At 37.4% G+C, this 15,053-nt stretch overlaps 1 protein-coding gene across 2 annotated transcripts; it reads left to right on the top strand.

The window, feature by feature from the left end:
* Window positions 1-1,914: 1,914 nt before the first annotated feature.
* TBPL1 (TATA-box binding protein like 1) lies at window positions 1,915-12,597 on the top strand. 2 transcript variants are annotated; one of them, XM_018078136.2, is made up of 7 exons: window positions 1,915-2,031; window positions 5,527-5,713; window positions 6,339-6,421; window positions 7,309-7,372; window positions 9,026-9,129; window positions 9,230-9,324; window positions 12,067-12,597. In XM_018078136.2, exons 2-7 carry the CDS (start codon window positions 5,579-5,581, stop codon window positions 12,135-12,137), a joined length of 552 nt encoding a protein of 183 aa, XP_017933625.1. In that variant the 5' UTR covers window positions 1,915-2,031; window positions 5,527-5,578; the 3' UTR covers window positions 12,138-12,597. The 2 variants fall into 2 exon arrangements, with proteins under 2 accessions (XP_017933625.1, XP_017933623.1); XM_018078134.2 differs by lacking the exon at window positions 1,915-2,031 and having other exon boundaries at window positions 5,255-5,713.
* The last annotated feature ends 2,456 nt before the right edge of the window (window positions 12,598-15,053 follow it).

Below are 15,053 nucleotides of genomic sequence, written 5' to 3'. Positions count from 1 at the left end.
GCCCCTCCGCCTGCGCTTTGTTCGCGCCCTGCCGGCCCAAGAAGTTTGGGGCCGGGGTGGAAGGGGAAGAAGGAATAGTTGTTAACCAGAGCGTTGGGGCGCTGGTGCATGTAGGGCTTTGAGTGAGGCTCCCAGCAGCGAGAATGAGAAGGCTGCTCGTGTTTCCTCAGTTGAGACGCGCAAATGGGAAATGGGAGGGGGATGAGAGGCTTACCCGTTGTCTTAAAATGTTGTGCTACAGCTAAACTGTTCTTACGGTTTTTCATCAGGTTGGAATGGCCAGGGAACCTATTGGTTCAGACTTTTGTCATACTTAGGATGATTTTCCATGTATTATAAAGACTGAAAGGATTCTTTTTAATGTTTGGCATTCAACTATTACTGGATGTTCGAAGGGAAAGATGGCACAAACTTCGGTTCAAGTGAATCTTGCCTTGAATATGAATGAGCCTTTTTGATGAAAGAAAGACTTGAGGAAAATAGCCTGTTATGAATTATTTTAAAATGTACTTTCTTGTCTTGCTCTGTAAACTGGCTTTATTCTTACAACTGGATTTGTGTTGGAAGACCCCAGGTCCATGGAGATTCAGTAGTCTTATCCAAGACATTTGACAGCAGGATTGAGGTCCTACTTGCTTGTGGTATAGCTGATATCTTCATTCTGCACATTGATCTAATAGAACAAATCCCTACTTTGACACTGGCTTTGCGCATATTTGAAAATTTTCTCCCACCAAATATAATTGTTTCTTTCTGTAGGAAATAGTCATGACTCTGCAAATCCTGAAAAGTGAGAATAGTAGCTTCAAGATGGCCTTTTGCTTTAGGCACAATTTTATTTGCCACTGCAACAGAAAGTAGAAGCATGCCCCACTAGCTCAGTGGCTGTAACTAAGAAAGTTGTTTGGACCGGAGGATTTTCTGTACAGACAGTAGCAGCTAGCTATGTTGCTCTCAGTTCCGGAGAGTCATTCACCTGCCACTGTGACCATATCGTGTCTAAGAATTTTGGGTAGATTTCAGAGGTCTGTCACCTCTGGTGTTTCCTGTGGACTTGTTTCACGAGGGGCTGAACACAACTCTTTAAAATTACACCTTCAGAGAAAGGATATAATTGATTCTCCCCATTCCTGATAGGCTTTATTTTTTGCACTCTCCGTTCTCATATGGAAGCATCATAAGTTCATGTTAACTTCTTCAGAGATGCTTTTCAGGCATGAGCTTGTAAAATGCCTGCTGACATGATAATGACCAATATCCCTTCAGCCGGTCTGTTGGAATTGTTTGTGGAGTTGGTCAGTTGGTGAACAGCATGCTTTGGAGCAAGGTTAAAAATAACCAGTAGAAATTGCTTATACTTAGACTTCTGGTGAAAAAGGTGTTTATTAAACTGTTCTGGCATTAATGTAACCATTATTCGACATCCCCCATATACCTTTATAGCGCTGAGTTTCTTGGATCAAAGGTAGTCAAAAGCTTAAAATAATACTTTGTTTATATACCCCATCCCAAGTGCCTTTCCTTTCTCTTTGATGCTGGTGCTGTGGTTGGTTTGGAACTTTTTGAAGACAGAGAGTGCTGGCTTTTTTTAGATTGTAAGATTTCAGTGCAGAGTGTTTTGTCTTCATGTGTGTTTATAGAATATCTAAAATAGTATAGCTGTGTTTCTAACAAGGGAGGTAAGGGTAATGCTTTAAGAACTTGAGTGTTCATTCCTTCCTGCAAAGTATTTCTTATTCTGGGAAGTTTCTCTGGTTTCAGTATAGCTTTTGTTGTTCTTTTTCTTTTTAAGTTCATTAACCTATCTATATTTTTTTCCTTCCTATTAGGGTAATATTCCTAAAATTTAAAAGAACAATCTTTTAAAATTTTCCTGATAAAATAATACAAATATCTTCAGAGATGTATTAAGCTTTTTTTCTCTGTTGTGGTAGATTGTGTTACCCTGGTGCAAGACAACTTGAAATCAAAGTTGGCTAGTTTCTTGTGCTGGAGAAAATTGAATGAAGAACATAATTTAAAAGAAATGCTGTACGTACAGACTAATTATTTCATGTTCAAACTTAACCTATTGTTAAATTAGCATTAACTGGCAAAACATTTTAGAAATGAGATTTAGGCTGCCAAAATTCTACAGTTCAGATGAGATAACCTTTGGGCAAAATTAATGAACAAAACCTAAGCTGAGCTCAATAAAATCAACTTAAGCATTTGCAAATCCAGAACTAGAAAGAACCAGATATTTGGGTTCTTTCTACTCAGCCTCTCTGTTCTACAAGTGTAACTTCATCAATGTGGAATAGAAACAGGCTTATACGTAAGGTGCAATATTTTCCCCATTTTGCAGATAAGATACAGAAATGCAGAAATTCAAGTTTTGGGAAATAACAGTCAGGCTAGTGTGTATGAATAGCAGAGAATACAAGAGAAAACTGGGAAAGAGGAGGATCAAAATGTTGTTTAGAATTCCTTTGTTCTATCTGATCGTGGTGTTGGAGATACATATAATTAGGAACAACTTTCTTTCTTAAACATGTTACACATTTTTGTAAGATTTTTTTTTAGTGTAGTCTATGTATTTTTACTTTTTAAAACCATTTAACTCGCTTTTGTTCTTATGGTTTCTATGAATTTTAATTTCTTTGAGGCTTACCAAAGAAAGGTAGCAGGACATCTTCTCTCTAGATTTTTTTTTAATTTGTTGTAAGTGCAGTGTGAGACATTAAAATGTCAAAGATTGTGATAGGTTATGCTTGTTCACTGCTCGGACACAAGTATCCAAGCCTAGTAATATTTTCATTTACCCAATGGTTCTAAACTGTGCCTTGGAAGTGGTTAGGATTACATTTCTATACTAAATAGGAATGGATGTGTTCAAAATCATTGACACTTAGATTCATGTTCTCAAAGAACACAGGTAGTATTTAACAGCAGCAAATAGGGAGTTTTATCCATACAAATTAGAAAAACTTGGTAATTAACATTTTCAGTATTTGAGTGAAAAGTTTTAACAATGAAACGCTGCTGTTAGATCACGTAGCCATTTTCATTTTTACACTGTATTCAAATACTGTTTCTATAACAAGTCATGCCCCTTTTTAACTGAATGTCACAAATCATAGTCTAGAATATTAGCAAGAGGTCTAATAAAATTTCAAATTAAAAAGGTTCTCCCTAAATATCTGTTATCTTGTGCTTTCAGAACATGGCTCATGAAAATGGGGGCACACTACTGTAATCTGTGTAATTTTTCTCCCATTAAGATCTGTGCAAGGAGATTGTACTTCTAAGCAAGATAGATTGTAATTGCTGAAAACATCCTTACTGATGGCTCCACAGGCACCTCTTCTCCTGTAGAACCCCCTTTAATAACAGAACTTTTCCTTTTAAAGTTTAATTTTCCTCTCTTTTCAACCTCTTTTTCCTTTGTTCTGAATGAGCATGTGACTGTTCTCCCTGGATCTTTTTAAGATAGTCCATCAAGGGTTGTATGGGGACATTATCATATAGTACTGTGGTTTGCTTAGATGTTAGCAACCTTTCAGGGGTGTTATGCATGATGGTGGTATTCTTTAAGAACATAGAGATTGAGTGTGCCAGTAGACACTTGCTGATAATTTGGAGATGCTGCTGATTGAAGGTATCTTGTTGACAATCTTTCCTGAGTTACAGTAAATGAACTCTGCAGGAGCCAGGAGTTGGAGCCAGGGTGGAAAACAAATGCCTCTCTGAAGATGCCACAGGTTCCAGCTTCGTGCTGGCTCTGCCTGCATGCCATTCAAAATCTGCACATATGCTATCTTTGGATCTGGTGCCATAAATTACTTGCCCAATCTGTAGTAGTCCTTCAAAACCAGATGGAATAATTAATTTCTGATTTTGAGGATTCATATAATTTTTCATTCAATAAAAAAAGGATCTGGGAATACTAGTTAGTTACTGTTTGTTCTCTTCTTTATCTGTATTCTCTTCATCTCCACACAGAGCCTTTGGTTTTTCTGTTTTTCTATTGCTGTTTCTTAATCTCTTTTCTGTATTAGCACCCATCTTGCTTTTTCTTACATTGGACAAGCCAGCAGTTCCAGAATAATTCTTTCAGCAGGGAACAAGCTGCAGAGTAGAAGCAGCAACTACCACAGCAGTTAACCAAGTACATCAAGCACATCTGCCTTGTAGTTTGTCACGTCGGTATTGTCAGTGAGTGATAGTCAAAGATGCACCTTAAGTGAGTTCTCAGAGACTATGGCGTGATGTTTTGGAAGTTGTAGTCAGATGAAAATACTGATTATAACATTAATTTTGTATCTTAAAGATTTCTGATATAGAATGCAAGACTGAAAATTTTAAAGTTACATAAATGCTTTACAATCTGTTATCTATATTATTTTTCTTAATGCATAGTCTCCCGCTTCTTCCACGGCAATGACCATGTAGAGCATTTCATATATGTGACAGTTTTCCTTTGATTTTGTTCTTTCCTTTCGTTTTTGCTCATTTTGGATGAAATAATGCTAAAATTTTTATATAAGTTGTTTCCACTGTCTACCAATGTTTTTGTACTTTCCCCCTCTCCTTTCCCCACATTCTTCACCTGAGATTTATTTGAGATGTCCACTGTCTTGGCTTTAGTGTGCCTACAGAAGAGATGTTGGGCATTCTTGGGCTGGGGTGAATGGTTGCCCAACTCCTGGTCTTGATTATTTTTCCCTGTTTGAGGTGTGTGTGAGGAGTGTCACCTGCAATGTGCACAGGCAGCCTGGATGCTTCCTGGCTGCTTTAGGTTTTCTGTGCATACACTGGTTGGCCATCCTTTGCCTTCAGTTACTGCTCAGAAACACTTGTGCTTTTCCTCAGTAACACTCGATTCTACTCTGCCCATACAATGTGTTCATTCTATGTGGTTCCTGTGGGCAGTGCAGAAGGGAGTGAGAGGACACTGGTTCAGCCCAGGCTTTTGCTGCCGCCAGGACAATTCGTATAGTTCGCATTATACTATAATTGGGAGAGATAGGCCAAGAGTGCTGGATTAAGATGGCAAAGCTGTGGTAGCAGGTTGTCTACTGACTGCAATTTGTGTAACCTGTGTTAGTTCGAAGTTATTCACAGGCTCATGCATTCCAACACAAGTGTCAAGCTGTTCAGAATTATCAACTCCAGCAGTCAGAGAAGTGCATTTTCCTGAGGTGTCTAATGAGCTGAGGAAAGATTAGCCACTGGTGCTATGGAATAAGTTTCAGTAATCTTTACAGTGTTAGTAAAAATTGTAACATGTTTAACTGGCAAGTTTAAATATTCTTTTATATATATGTATACACAATTTCTGTTAAGTCTGGCAACGTGGCTTTGAACAAGTTACCTCCTATTTTCTAGCATACAGGATGCAGACACTCCCCCTCCCCACACAGTCAAATGAGTCAGAGTGTAGTCACTTTTGCTTCTTGTCTCTTTTAAGGAGTGAATGTATACAATAGCATTAATAGGCAGTTTTCTACCGGTATGTTTAATTTTATCATTTTTGCTTCTCAGGATGTGATCTTCGTGGTGAGCTGGTGGGAAAACTGAGTTGTAAATCACCCCAATGGATGCAGACAGTGATGTTGCACTGGACATTTTAATCACAAACGTAGTGTGTGTTTTTAGAACAAGATGTCATTTAAACTTGAGGAAGATTGCATTAGAGGGAGCAAATGTGATATACAAGCGTGATGTTGGGGTAAGAGATTCAACATACTTCAGTTGTCTGTTTTTAGAAATGTTCCTTAAGCTAAACGTTCTTCTGCCTGATGCCTGTGTATGGTTAATAGAGAAAAGCAGAGTTTTAGTTCTGTATTTCTGTCTGGATCGGTATTTAGTCAGTCATACGTTAAATGTACAGTAAGGGGAGTGAGTAAATGCTGTCTCAGGAGACTTCAACTAATGAGGTGAATACTGGGTATACGGTATGTGACGAGACGTCTTACACCTCAGGTTCCGTTTTACCTCCCAGAATTTGACGGCTATGTCTAGAAAATATATCTTGATAAGGAGTCAGAATGTCAAGTCACTGTAATAAGAAAAAAAATCAACACGATGTTCGTGGCTTTCAGTGAAAAACACCTTCAGTTAATCTATTTTGTGAACACTGAAACATAGCCTGACATATTTCATACTTTTTTTGCTCTTCTCAGGAGCTGGGGCTTTTTTTAATTCCTGAAAGAGATGAAGGAGCAGTTTAAGGCTATTAAAAATAAAGGAAGTTTTAGTGTAACAGTTGATTTGTGTAACAAATTTGTGTAATTTTTTTTCCAGTATGAAATTGAACTACTGCTAATTTCCAGGTTTTCCACTTTTCTTTTTAGAAGGTTTTAATGAAGCTTCGGAAACCTAGGATTACGGCCACAATTTGGTCCTCAGGAAAAGTTATTTGCACAGGAGCCACAAGGTGAGTTCATGAAGATTCTTTCTCTAGCTGTAAATTCTTGTGTATTTTAAAATACAGTGCTGTAAATGAAGAAGTGGTACTTGCCACTGTTTAGAGTTACTCATAGTGGATCACATGTTGATCCTTGCTAAGCTACATATTTGCGAGGAAGTTTTCTGTGTGAAGTGTGTGTCTCAAGACTGTGTTCACACCATGAGGAACATCAGTTCAGCCTTCTTGAGAGAGCAGCAGGGAAAACTCCTTTATGAAGAAAAGCTTAAAGAGTCTTTAAGATTCTTAAACACACTCAAGTGTGTTTAGCCGGAACTTGAGACTTGGAAAGGGATGACCTTTCTTGAGGGATATCTCTTATTCTTTCAAAAAAACCCACCTGAATTTAACCAGTGTCGGGAAACTGGAAAGAAGCAAAAGCAGATTCTCCGTTCAGCTACATCTGAGACTTGCTAAACTCTTAACAGCTGAATTCTTTTAAGATATGTCTGCATTGTGAAGTAAGAATAAGGTATAATAGTAAATTTGCATACTTTCTGTATATGATGTCTGTTTCAAAATGGAAGATGATTGGATGTTAATTCCAGACTATGTGATTTTATTTGTATCTTAAGAGTACTTAGAATCATGTATGATCAAAACATGTCTCTCACTTCTGCTGGAGCCAATTGTCAAGATATTCTTCAAACAGGGCATAAAGGACTCCATTTGAATGTCTAGGTAGTTAAAATGTAATACATACAGTAGGATAAAGTGAAGGCTGTCCATGTGATCGTGGTTGATGTGCTGCATTATGTATCAGTTCATTTTATAGTCTGAGTAGCTATTGTGATATGTGTGCACACAAATATATACTATTTCTCTTAATGCAAAGTTCTTTTCTTTCTCCTTTATAGTGAAGAAGAAGCTAAATTTGGTGCCAGACGATTAGCTCGTAGTCTACAGAAATTAGGTTTTCAGGTAATTCTAATGAAAAAGGACTTGTATGACTCAAGCAATGCTGGTAGTTCATGTTTTAGAAAGAAACAAAAAGGAGGGAGCATAACAATTTATCAGTGAGCATGTTTTCACTCAGATGGCCCTTTTGTGTTGGCATACGTTTTCCAGATGCTGTTTATTTTGTGGATTTGAGTTTTGTTTGGCAGCTCAGAGTAGTGCTTCTTCACTGGATAATGGACAACAAAATTTAATAAATGAACCACCCACAGATGTTTCTTGGATAGAATTTACAATATCTTGAAAGATTTGGAAAAAGTGCTGAAGAGGATAAACTTAACTGTCATTTGAACATAACTTTCACTCATTTCTGATGGAATGGCAGATGCATTTCCATCTTCATAAAGGCAAGTTCAAGCCTCTTTAATTAAAAAGGGAAGAGAAAAGGTGCTTCTGCACTATCGGGTTGCACAGCGGGAAATAAGCAAAATAGTTAAGTCAGGAAACCACTCTTTTTTCTGGGTTTGGGTTAACATTACCAGCCAAAAACATCACTTGCATTTCTTATCAAGGGTTGAAGAACAGCCACATGAACAACTTAAAGTGGCATGGTTTAGTACCCTAAAACTTCCTGATACTTTATTGTACTGTTTACTCACAGATTCAGTTAGGGGCAGACAATTAAATAAACGCAGTAGTTGTCCTTTTCAGGGAGAGACTCCTTTTGATTGCAGTGCATAAAGGCAGAGGTGACAGGTTATCTTGGTAATGCTGCATCAGACCCCAGCATGAGTTTGACACCTTATTGTCACAAATCCTTAAAGCTGGAATGAACAGTAAGTCAGTGAGGTGAACAGTGCTTCCAGGGTGGATGCACCAAGTTTTATAATAAAGCAAGCAGTTTATATTTTGAAGATTAATTTGATAGTTGACCTTTTATAAGGCTAAGTTGCTTCTACTGGTAATGTCTTTCCAAAATGTTTAGGCTGAAGAATGGTCATTTTAAGTTTAGGAAATCTCAGAAAATGAGCAAAAGTTTCCCTAGTGATACCGCCAACACTGACTTCTCAGCAGTGTATTTTTTTTCTTGGCTATTTTATTGTTATCTAAAATGTCTGTGGCAAAGAACAACTGAAAGCAAATCCAGCGAATGGATTTCAGAAAGTTATAGAGTAGAAAACCAGTTTGCTGTACTGGCCACTGGACATTTAGAGCAAAACAATTTTCACCTTTTTTTCTTATTCTTAGCTTTAATAAAAATGGTGTATAGCAACAAGGTATTAGAGAAGCTTTCAGTGAAATTTAAGCTTTTTCTCTGCTTATTTTGTTGTTCCATGAGCTGTTTAATTTACTTTCTTTTCAGTGTGGAGATGTTTAGTGCAGCAGTATAAGTTGTTTTTTGTGTCTCATTCTTAAACTGTACTATAACCCTATGATACAACTGTGAGGTATCTAATTCAACAGATATTCCACCATACAGGGATAATGTAAATTATTTAAGTCTGTTAAGTATCTAATAGATGCCTATTAGAAATGAATCAGTCACAAGGTTTTAATTTTGAAATCTCATCACAGTATTCTAAGTAGCATATTTCTCTTTATTTTTTTTTTCAACCCTTATATCTCCCTCACTGTAAACTGAATTTCTAATGTCTTTTTTTCCTCTCTTCCAAAAAGGTAATTTTCACAGATTTTAAAGTTGTGAATGTTTTAGCAGTGTGCAACATGCCCTTTGAGATCAGATTGCCAGAATTTACGAAGAATAACAGACCTCATGCGAGGTATGGTAGGATTTTAAAGAATTTTGGTCTTGATATACTTCTTAAGCTTTTATTTTTCAGTTCTAGATCTCTCTTTTTTACCTTTTATTTTGTTTTCTAGTTATGAACCAGAACTTCATCCTGCCGTGTGTTACAGAATAAAATCTCTCAGAGCTACCTTACAGATTTTTTCCACAGGCAGTATCACAGTTACAGGTATTTTGATGTCAAAAAATAAATATTGAACTTGTTGGGAATATTTAACTTTAGATCTAGTAGGCTTAGGAAGGAAAGATGTGTAAAAGTCAAAATATTATGTTGAAAGGATTTTGCTTCCCAGTGCTAGCATATAGTTTGTTTTTGAGTGAAAGTGCCAGAAGAGATGTAGAGAAAGTGTTATTATTAGTAGGCTCAAACAATTACTTAGATTGAATGTACTTAGTCTGTTTTGGTTTTTTTTTAACAAAAGTGAGATAGGATTTGAGATGCAGGTATTTATTATGTATTTAAATATTTGAATTTTCTTCCTTTTTTTGATCTTTGTAGTGCTGTAAACTACATTGCATGTAGCATTAACATCCCTTTAAAAATACCTTTTATCAAACTGGACATTTGTGGAAACTTATAGGGTGGCATAGCATTTTTTCATAAATGAAGTTGAGCAGTACCTGCAGTTCTTCAGACTTGTGTTCTCTTCGTTAAAGCTCGACTGAGGGAACCACCACTGAATCACAGGCATCAGTGATTTTTCCCTTGTAATCAGAGACGTGATTGTCCTGGGTCTTGGAGGCACCATGCCATGTTTTTTCCTCTCTCTTTCTGATTTTCATTTTTCATTCTCTTTCATGTTTGCTCGTGGGGTTTCCAGTAGTCAGGTTTTTCAGAAAATACTTGTTAAAATAAAAAAACATTTTGTTTCACTTTAGTGGGAATTATGTGTTGCAGTTGTTAGAGCTACTGGTTCAGAAGTTGGGTAAGGATTTTTTTTTATTATTTTCACATCTTAATTCCTTAACAAATAGCTAGGTTTAGGGGGATTTTTCTTACAAGATATTGGAAGAAGATAAACTTCATCAGATAGTAATCTAAATATAAAGGGCTAAAAAGTACTTCAAGATTGCAGTATATGTTCTGAACAGAGCAACTGGTCTAGCCAAATCTAGAAACTAAATTTAAAATAAATAAGAAGCCCTAGTACTACTGCAATAATAAAAAGCTGTCAGCATGTCTTATCAGCCTCTTAATGAGATTCAGTTTCTCTGTAAGATTCTTATTACTTCATATACGGGACAAAATCACTTTCATATTTTCAGAATTGTCCTTTCAAAACATGAAGGTAAATATGATAAACATCCAAGTTTTGCATCTTTCTGGTTTAGTTGTTTTAGTGAGTTTGAAATATCTCAGACCTCTGTTGCTTTTGAAGGCTTCTGTTTTGTCTAGGCCTTTTTTCTAGGGGGAAAAAAATGTCCAGAGTCTTATGGATTAATGTTTCTGTAATACTAGTACTTATCATACCACTGACTCAAAGAATTTTGAGATACATAATTAGAAATGTTACCAAAAAAACCCAGGAAGGTGGGTTCTTCTAATGGGACAAGTATCAAAAATTTATTTACATTGAGAAAAGATAATAAAAGTCACTGGCATGTGAAAGAATACTTATTTCACTGATGCTTCAAAATGAGCAATGAGGAGGTTGTTTTGGGTGTTTGTTTTGTTTTTTCTTCTCTTATATTCCCTACAATGATGATCCAGTTTTTACATGTCTTCAGCCTTACATAGAATAGCAGGTTTTTTTACTAGAACTATTTGCCTACTCATACTTTCACTGTTTGAAGGCTTTCTCTAGAACTTTCATTTCTATAATTGCAATGAAATTTAAGGAGGGTGCAGTATCTGCCCAAAAGACATTTCACCATTCTTGTTTTAGCTAAGTGCTTAACTTAACCAGTTTGAAAATACAGGAAGAATCCTATTCTAGTCCATTTTCTTTCTGACTGAGCATGGGAAGCAATAATTACTTAAATAATTTATACTGAAGTTATTAATTTTGGGAGCCATTTTTGAACAGTTCTCTATACTTGGAAGAAACTTTTGAAATCTAAAGTATAGGGTTAAGAAAACTCTGAGTTCACAGTCATCAAAGTATGTGAAAAATTGCTGCTCTCCTTTATCTGAATCACCAAGCTTCTATCCAGAATTAACATCTTCTGCCATGTCACTGCTCATTTATTTGCAATCTTAATTTTTCATTGCGTAAAATGGTCTAGTACCATTAAAAAGCATCACTAGTTCATTCTGCCTTTTCTTTCATCAAATACTCATAGATTATGTTAGATAACCTTCATACGCTTTGTCCTGAGATAATGAAACCATTTCCTGGCTTGCAGGTTTTGTCCTAAGATCAGATTTGCAAAACCCATGACAGAAAGTAATAGTTTATAATTTTCAAAAATAAAATAACATTGCTTGAAACATACTTGAGTCAAATCCAGCATTATTTAGCAGCAGTTTTTGTTGGTAGGTTTTTGAAACAACAGCTGAAAGTGGCTAGGCTTTGAGAAATACAATTTCCCAGCAGATTGACATAAGTAAAAGTATTTCTTTTACCTCTGCCACTCAGCATCTGCTTCTTCTCTAGACTGTTTAAGCCAGTAAATCTAAAGCCACACAAGTTGTTAAGAAATTAAATGACAGTATTATTTATTTGTAGTCTAGCCATTGACCAGTGTAGAACATCTTGCAGATTTGATGTGAAAGTCTTTCCTTGTAAGTAAAACTGATAAGAGAAACACCTTCTTAAGTTAAGAGAAATGGGGGGAAAATTACTGTCTACAGTATAAGGTTGTGATAGCTAAAAACATGAAGGTTATTTTAAAGATACTGTTGTTGTTTCAATTTCTGATTCCCTAATTTTTCTCTTCCTACTGCCTTTTTTTTTTAACTATGTCTCAGGGCCAAACGTAAAGGCTGTTGCCAGTGCTGTGGAACAGATTTACCCATTCGTGTTTGAAAGCAGGAAATAAATTTTATAACTCACCACTTGATGGTTAGGTTCCCTAACCGAGCACCTTTAAAGACTGCTGCACATTGGACTAAAAGCAAAAAGGAAAACTGGACCAACCATAGCAGAGGAATACAGACTCTTTTACTTGCTCATGGCCACAGTATAGACTCCAGTTCTTTTGGATTTTACTCTTAACAGTGCTGTATTGTAAGAACGGAAGTTTACAAGATATGAAATTGCTGCTTTTAAAAAGACATTCTATTTATTTTTGCAGTAATTTCGGTGTATTCATAAGCAAAGCTGTCACGATGTGCACTACCTTTAAGACTTTTTTTTTTTTAGCTTGAGCTTGTGTTTTGTTTGTGAATAGTCTTTTACATTTTTGTATGCTGAATATTGGGCACCAAAGAAGCTGTAAAAGTTACCTTTTTCACCTGATGAATGTGCACAAATAAAAGTTTGGAAAATATTTCTCTTCATACCTGTTCTGTTATATTCCTTCCCTTTTTCTATTACATTAAAATTGTATAGTTGCAAATTAATTTGAAGCAATGTAAGAATAGTCTTTTGCTGATACCTTCTGTTTCTATTTGTAGTATGTGTAAAACTTTGTGTGTGGGTTAGATTGAAATCTATAATAGTTATGTATGTTTATCCAAGGATGAAATTTGGTTTGTTCACAGTTCTCTTAACTACATGCCAGACTTCAAGTATTTTCTTGCTGTTACATGAAGAGAAGACATTTCTAAATATAAAGGTTTTAAGCAAGTGTTTTCCTATAGATGAATCATAGAATATGCTGAGTTGGGAGGGACCCATCAGGATCATCGAGTCCAACTCCTGGCCCTGCACAGGACACTGCAAGAATCACACCATGTGCCTGAGAGCATTGTCCAAACACTTCTTGAACTCTGTCAGGCTTGGTGCCGTGACCACTTCTCTGGGGAGCCTGTTCCAATGCTCAACCACCCTCTGGGTGAAAAACTTTTTCCTGATATCCAACCTTAGCCTCCCCTGACTCAGCTTCATGCCTTTTCCTCGAGTCCTGGCACTGGTCATGGGAGTGAAGAGATCTGTACTTGTCCCTCTGCTTCCCCTTATGAGGATGCTGAAGACCACAATGAGGTCGTCCCTCAGTCTCTTCCAGCCTGAACAACCCAAGTGACCTCAGCTGCTCCTCATAAGGCTTCCCTTCCAGACCCTTCACCATCATCATGGCCCTCCTTTGGACACTCCCTAATAGCTTAATTACCTTATCAACTTAAGCTACTGTAGAAAAAACAACTGCCTTTTCCACCTACTCGATACAAAAGGAAAAAAGTTAAGATATGAGCTTTGGGTTTCGGGAAAAGTGTTGTGCTTCAGCTGGAGAAGATGATATGGTCATGCTAATCCAGCCCCAGCCTGTTGCTGAACAATTAACACAGACCTTTTCTACACTCTTCTTACTGTATAATATTTTGATGACAGGAGCTGCCAACAAGCAATGAAGCTTGATTCTGGCATGTATTAGTATTGGTATTAATCTTGGACTTGGAAGCCAGTAAATGTTTCTCTCAATAAGTGCACATTTGAAGCAGAAGAGAGGTGAATGCTTAAAAGTAACTGCAAATGCTACTTTTAAAAAGCTACAATAAATATGTATAAACATATGTATGTCTTTTTTCCCTATCTCACTGAAGAGAAACATAACACAACTCACGAGCTGCAGGTAATGTACAGTCTTTGTGGGCACTAAAAATGGTAAACGGAGCTGTTACTGTACCAGAAATCACAGGTATGGAAGAAAGGTGCAAGAACATCCAGAGGAAGAAAATGCCTGGCATGACGTATTTAATCTGCCTGAGGGGGTGGTATAGAAGTTGGGGCTGTCCATAGTGACTTTGTGCAGAAATTATGCTAAGGAAGGTGTAGTGTGGGAAATGCTTCACCAAATCCTTCAGAACAAAAAGAAGGGAATGTTTTGCTACAAGTCATAAGTGCTATGTTCATAAAAGCCTTTTTGAATTCCATGTAGGTATCATAGAATCATTGAAGGGTTTGGGTTGAAAGGGACCTTAGGGATCATCTAGTGCCAACCCCTCCTTCACTAGACCAGGTTCCTCAGAGCCCTACCCAACCTGGCCTGGAACACTTCCAGGTCTGGGGCATCCACAGCTTATCTGGGCATCTTGTTCCAGTGCCTCACCACCCTCACCCTAAAGAATATCTTCTTTATACCTAATCTAAACCTGCTCTTTTAGTTTAAAGCTGCTCTTCCTTGTCCTGTCACTTTTTACAAAGTCCCTCTCCGTCCTTCTTGTAGGCTCTCTTCAGGTACAGGAAGTTCACAGTTAGGTCTTCTCTCTTCCAGGTTGAACCATCCTAGTTCTTTCAGCCTTTCCTCATAGGAGAGGTGCTCCATTCCTCTAATCAACCTGGTGGCCCTCCTGTGGACTTGCTCCAACAGGACAATGTCCTTCCTGTGCTGAGGACGCCAGATCCAGCACTCCAGGTGGGGTCTCACAAGAGCTGAGTAGAGGGGCAGAATCACCTCCCTGATCTGCTGGCCACGCTGCTTTTGATGCAGCCAAGGACAGGGTTGGCTTTGTAGGCTGCAATCGCACATTGTCAGCTCATGTCCAGCTTCTTGTCCAGCTTCTCATCCACCAGCACCACCAAGTCTTTCTCGTCAGGGCTGTTTTGATACCAAGGGCTGCCACAACCCAGGTGCAACACCTTGCTCTTGGTCTTGTTAAACCTCATGGGATTCTCATGAGTCCATTTCTTGAACTTGTCCAAGAGCACTTACAACCCTGAAATTATGAAGTTGAGTTCAACAGTCACAAAATCTACGATAGCAAGCTTGCTCTATGTAAGTTTTCCAGTATGTACCAAATAACATATACCTTGGCACTTCTGACACTAATAAGGATTTCGTGCATCGAGAACAATG

This window comes from Manacus vitellinus, unplaced genomic scaffold, assembly GCF_001715985.3.
Source record: "Manacus vitellinus isolate BGI_N305 unplaced genomic scaffold, ASM171598v3 scaffold_4_pilon, whole genome shotgun sequence".
Classification (NCBI taxonomy): Eukaryota; Metazoa; Chordata; class Aves; order Passeriformes; family Pipridae; genus Manacus; species Manacus vitellinus.
This window is presented reverse-complemented; position numbering and strand designations above follow the sequence as displayed.

Excerpts from the sequence above, each read along its gene's own strand:
- TBPL1 (XM_018078136.2), top strand. The coding sequence starts at position 5,579 with ATGGATGCAGACAGTGATGTTGCACTGGACATTTTAATCACAAACGTA. Across the intron at positions 5,714-6,338 it reads TATACAAGCGTGATGTTGGG|AAGGTTTTAATGAAGCTTCG; the intron begins GTAAGAGATTCA and ends TTTTCTTTTTAG. Across the intron at positions 9,130-9,229 it reads AATAACAGACCTCATGCGAG|TTATGAACCAGAACTTCATC; the intron begins GTATGGTAGGAT and ends TTTGTTTTCTAG.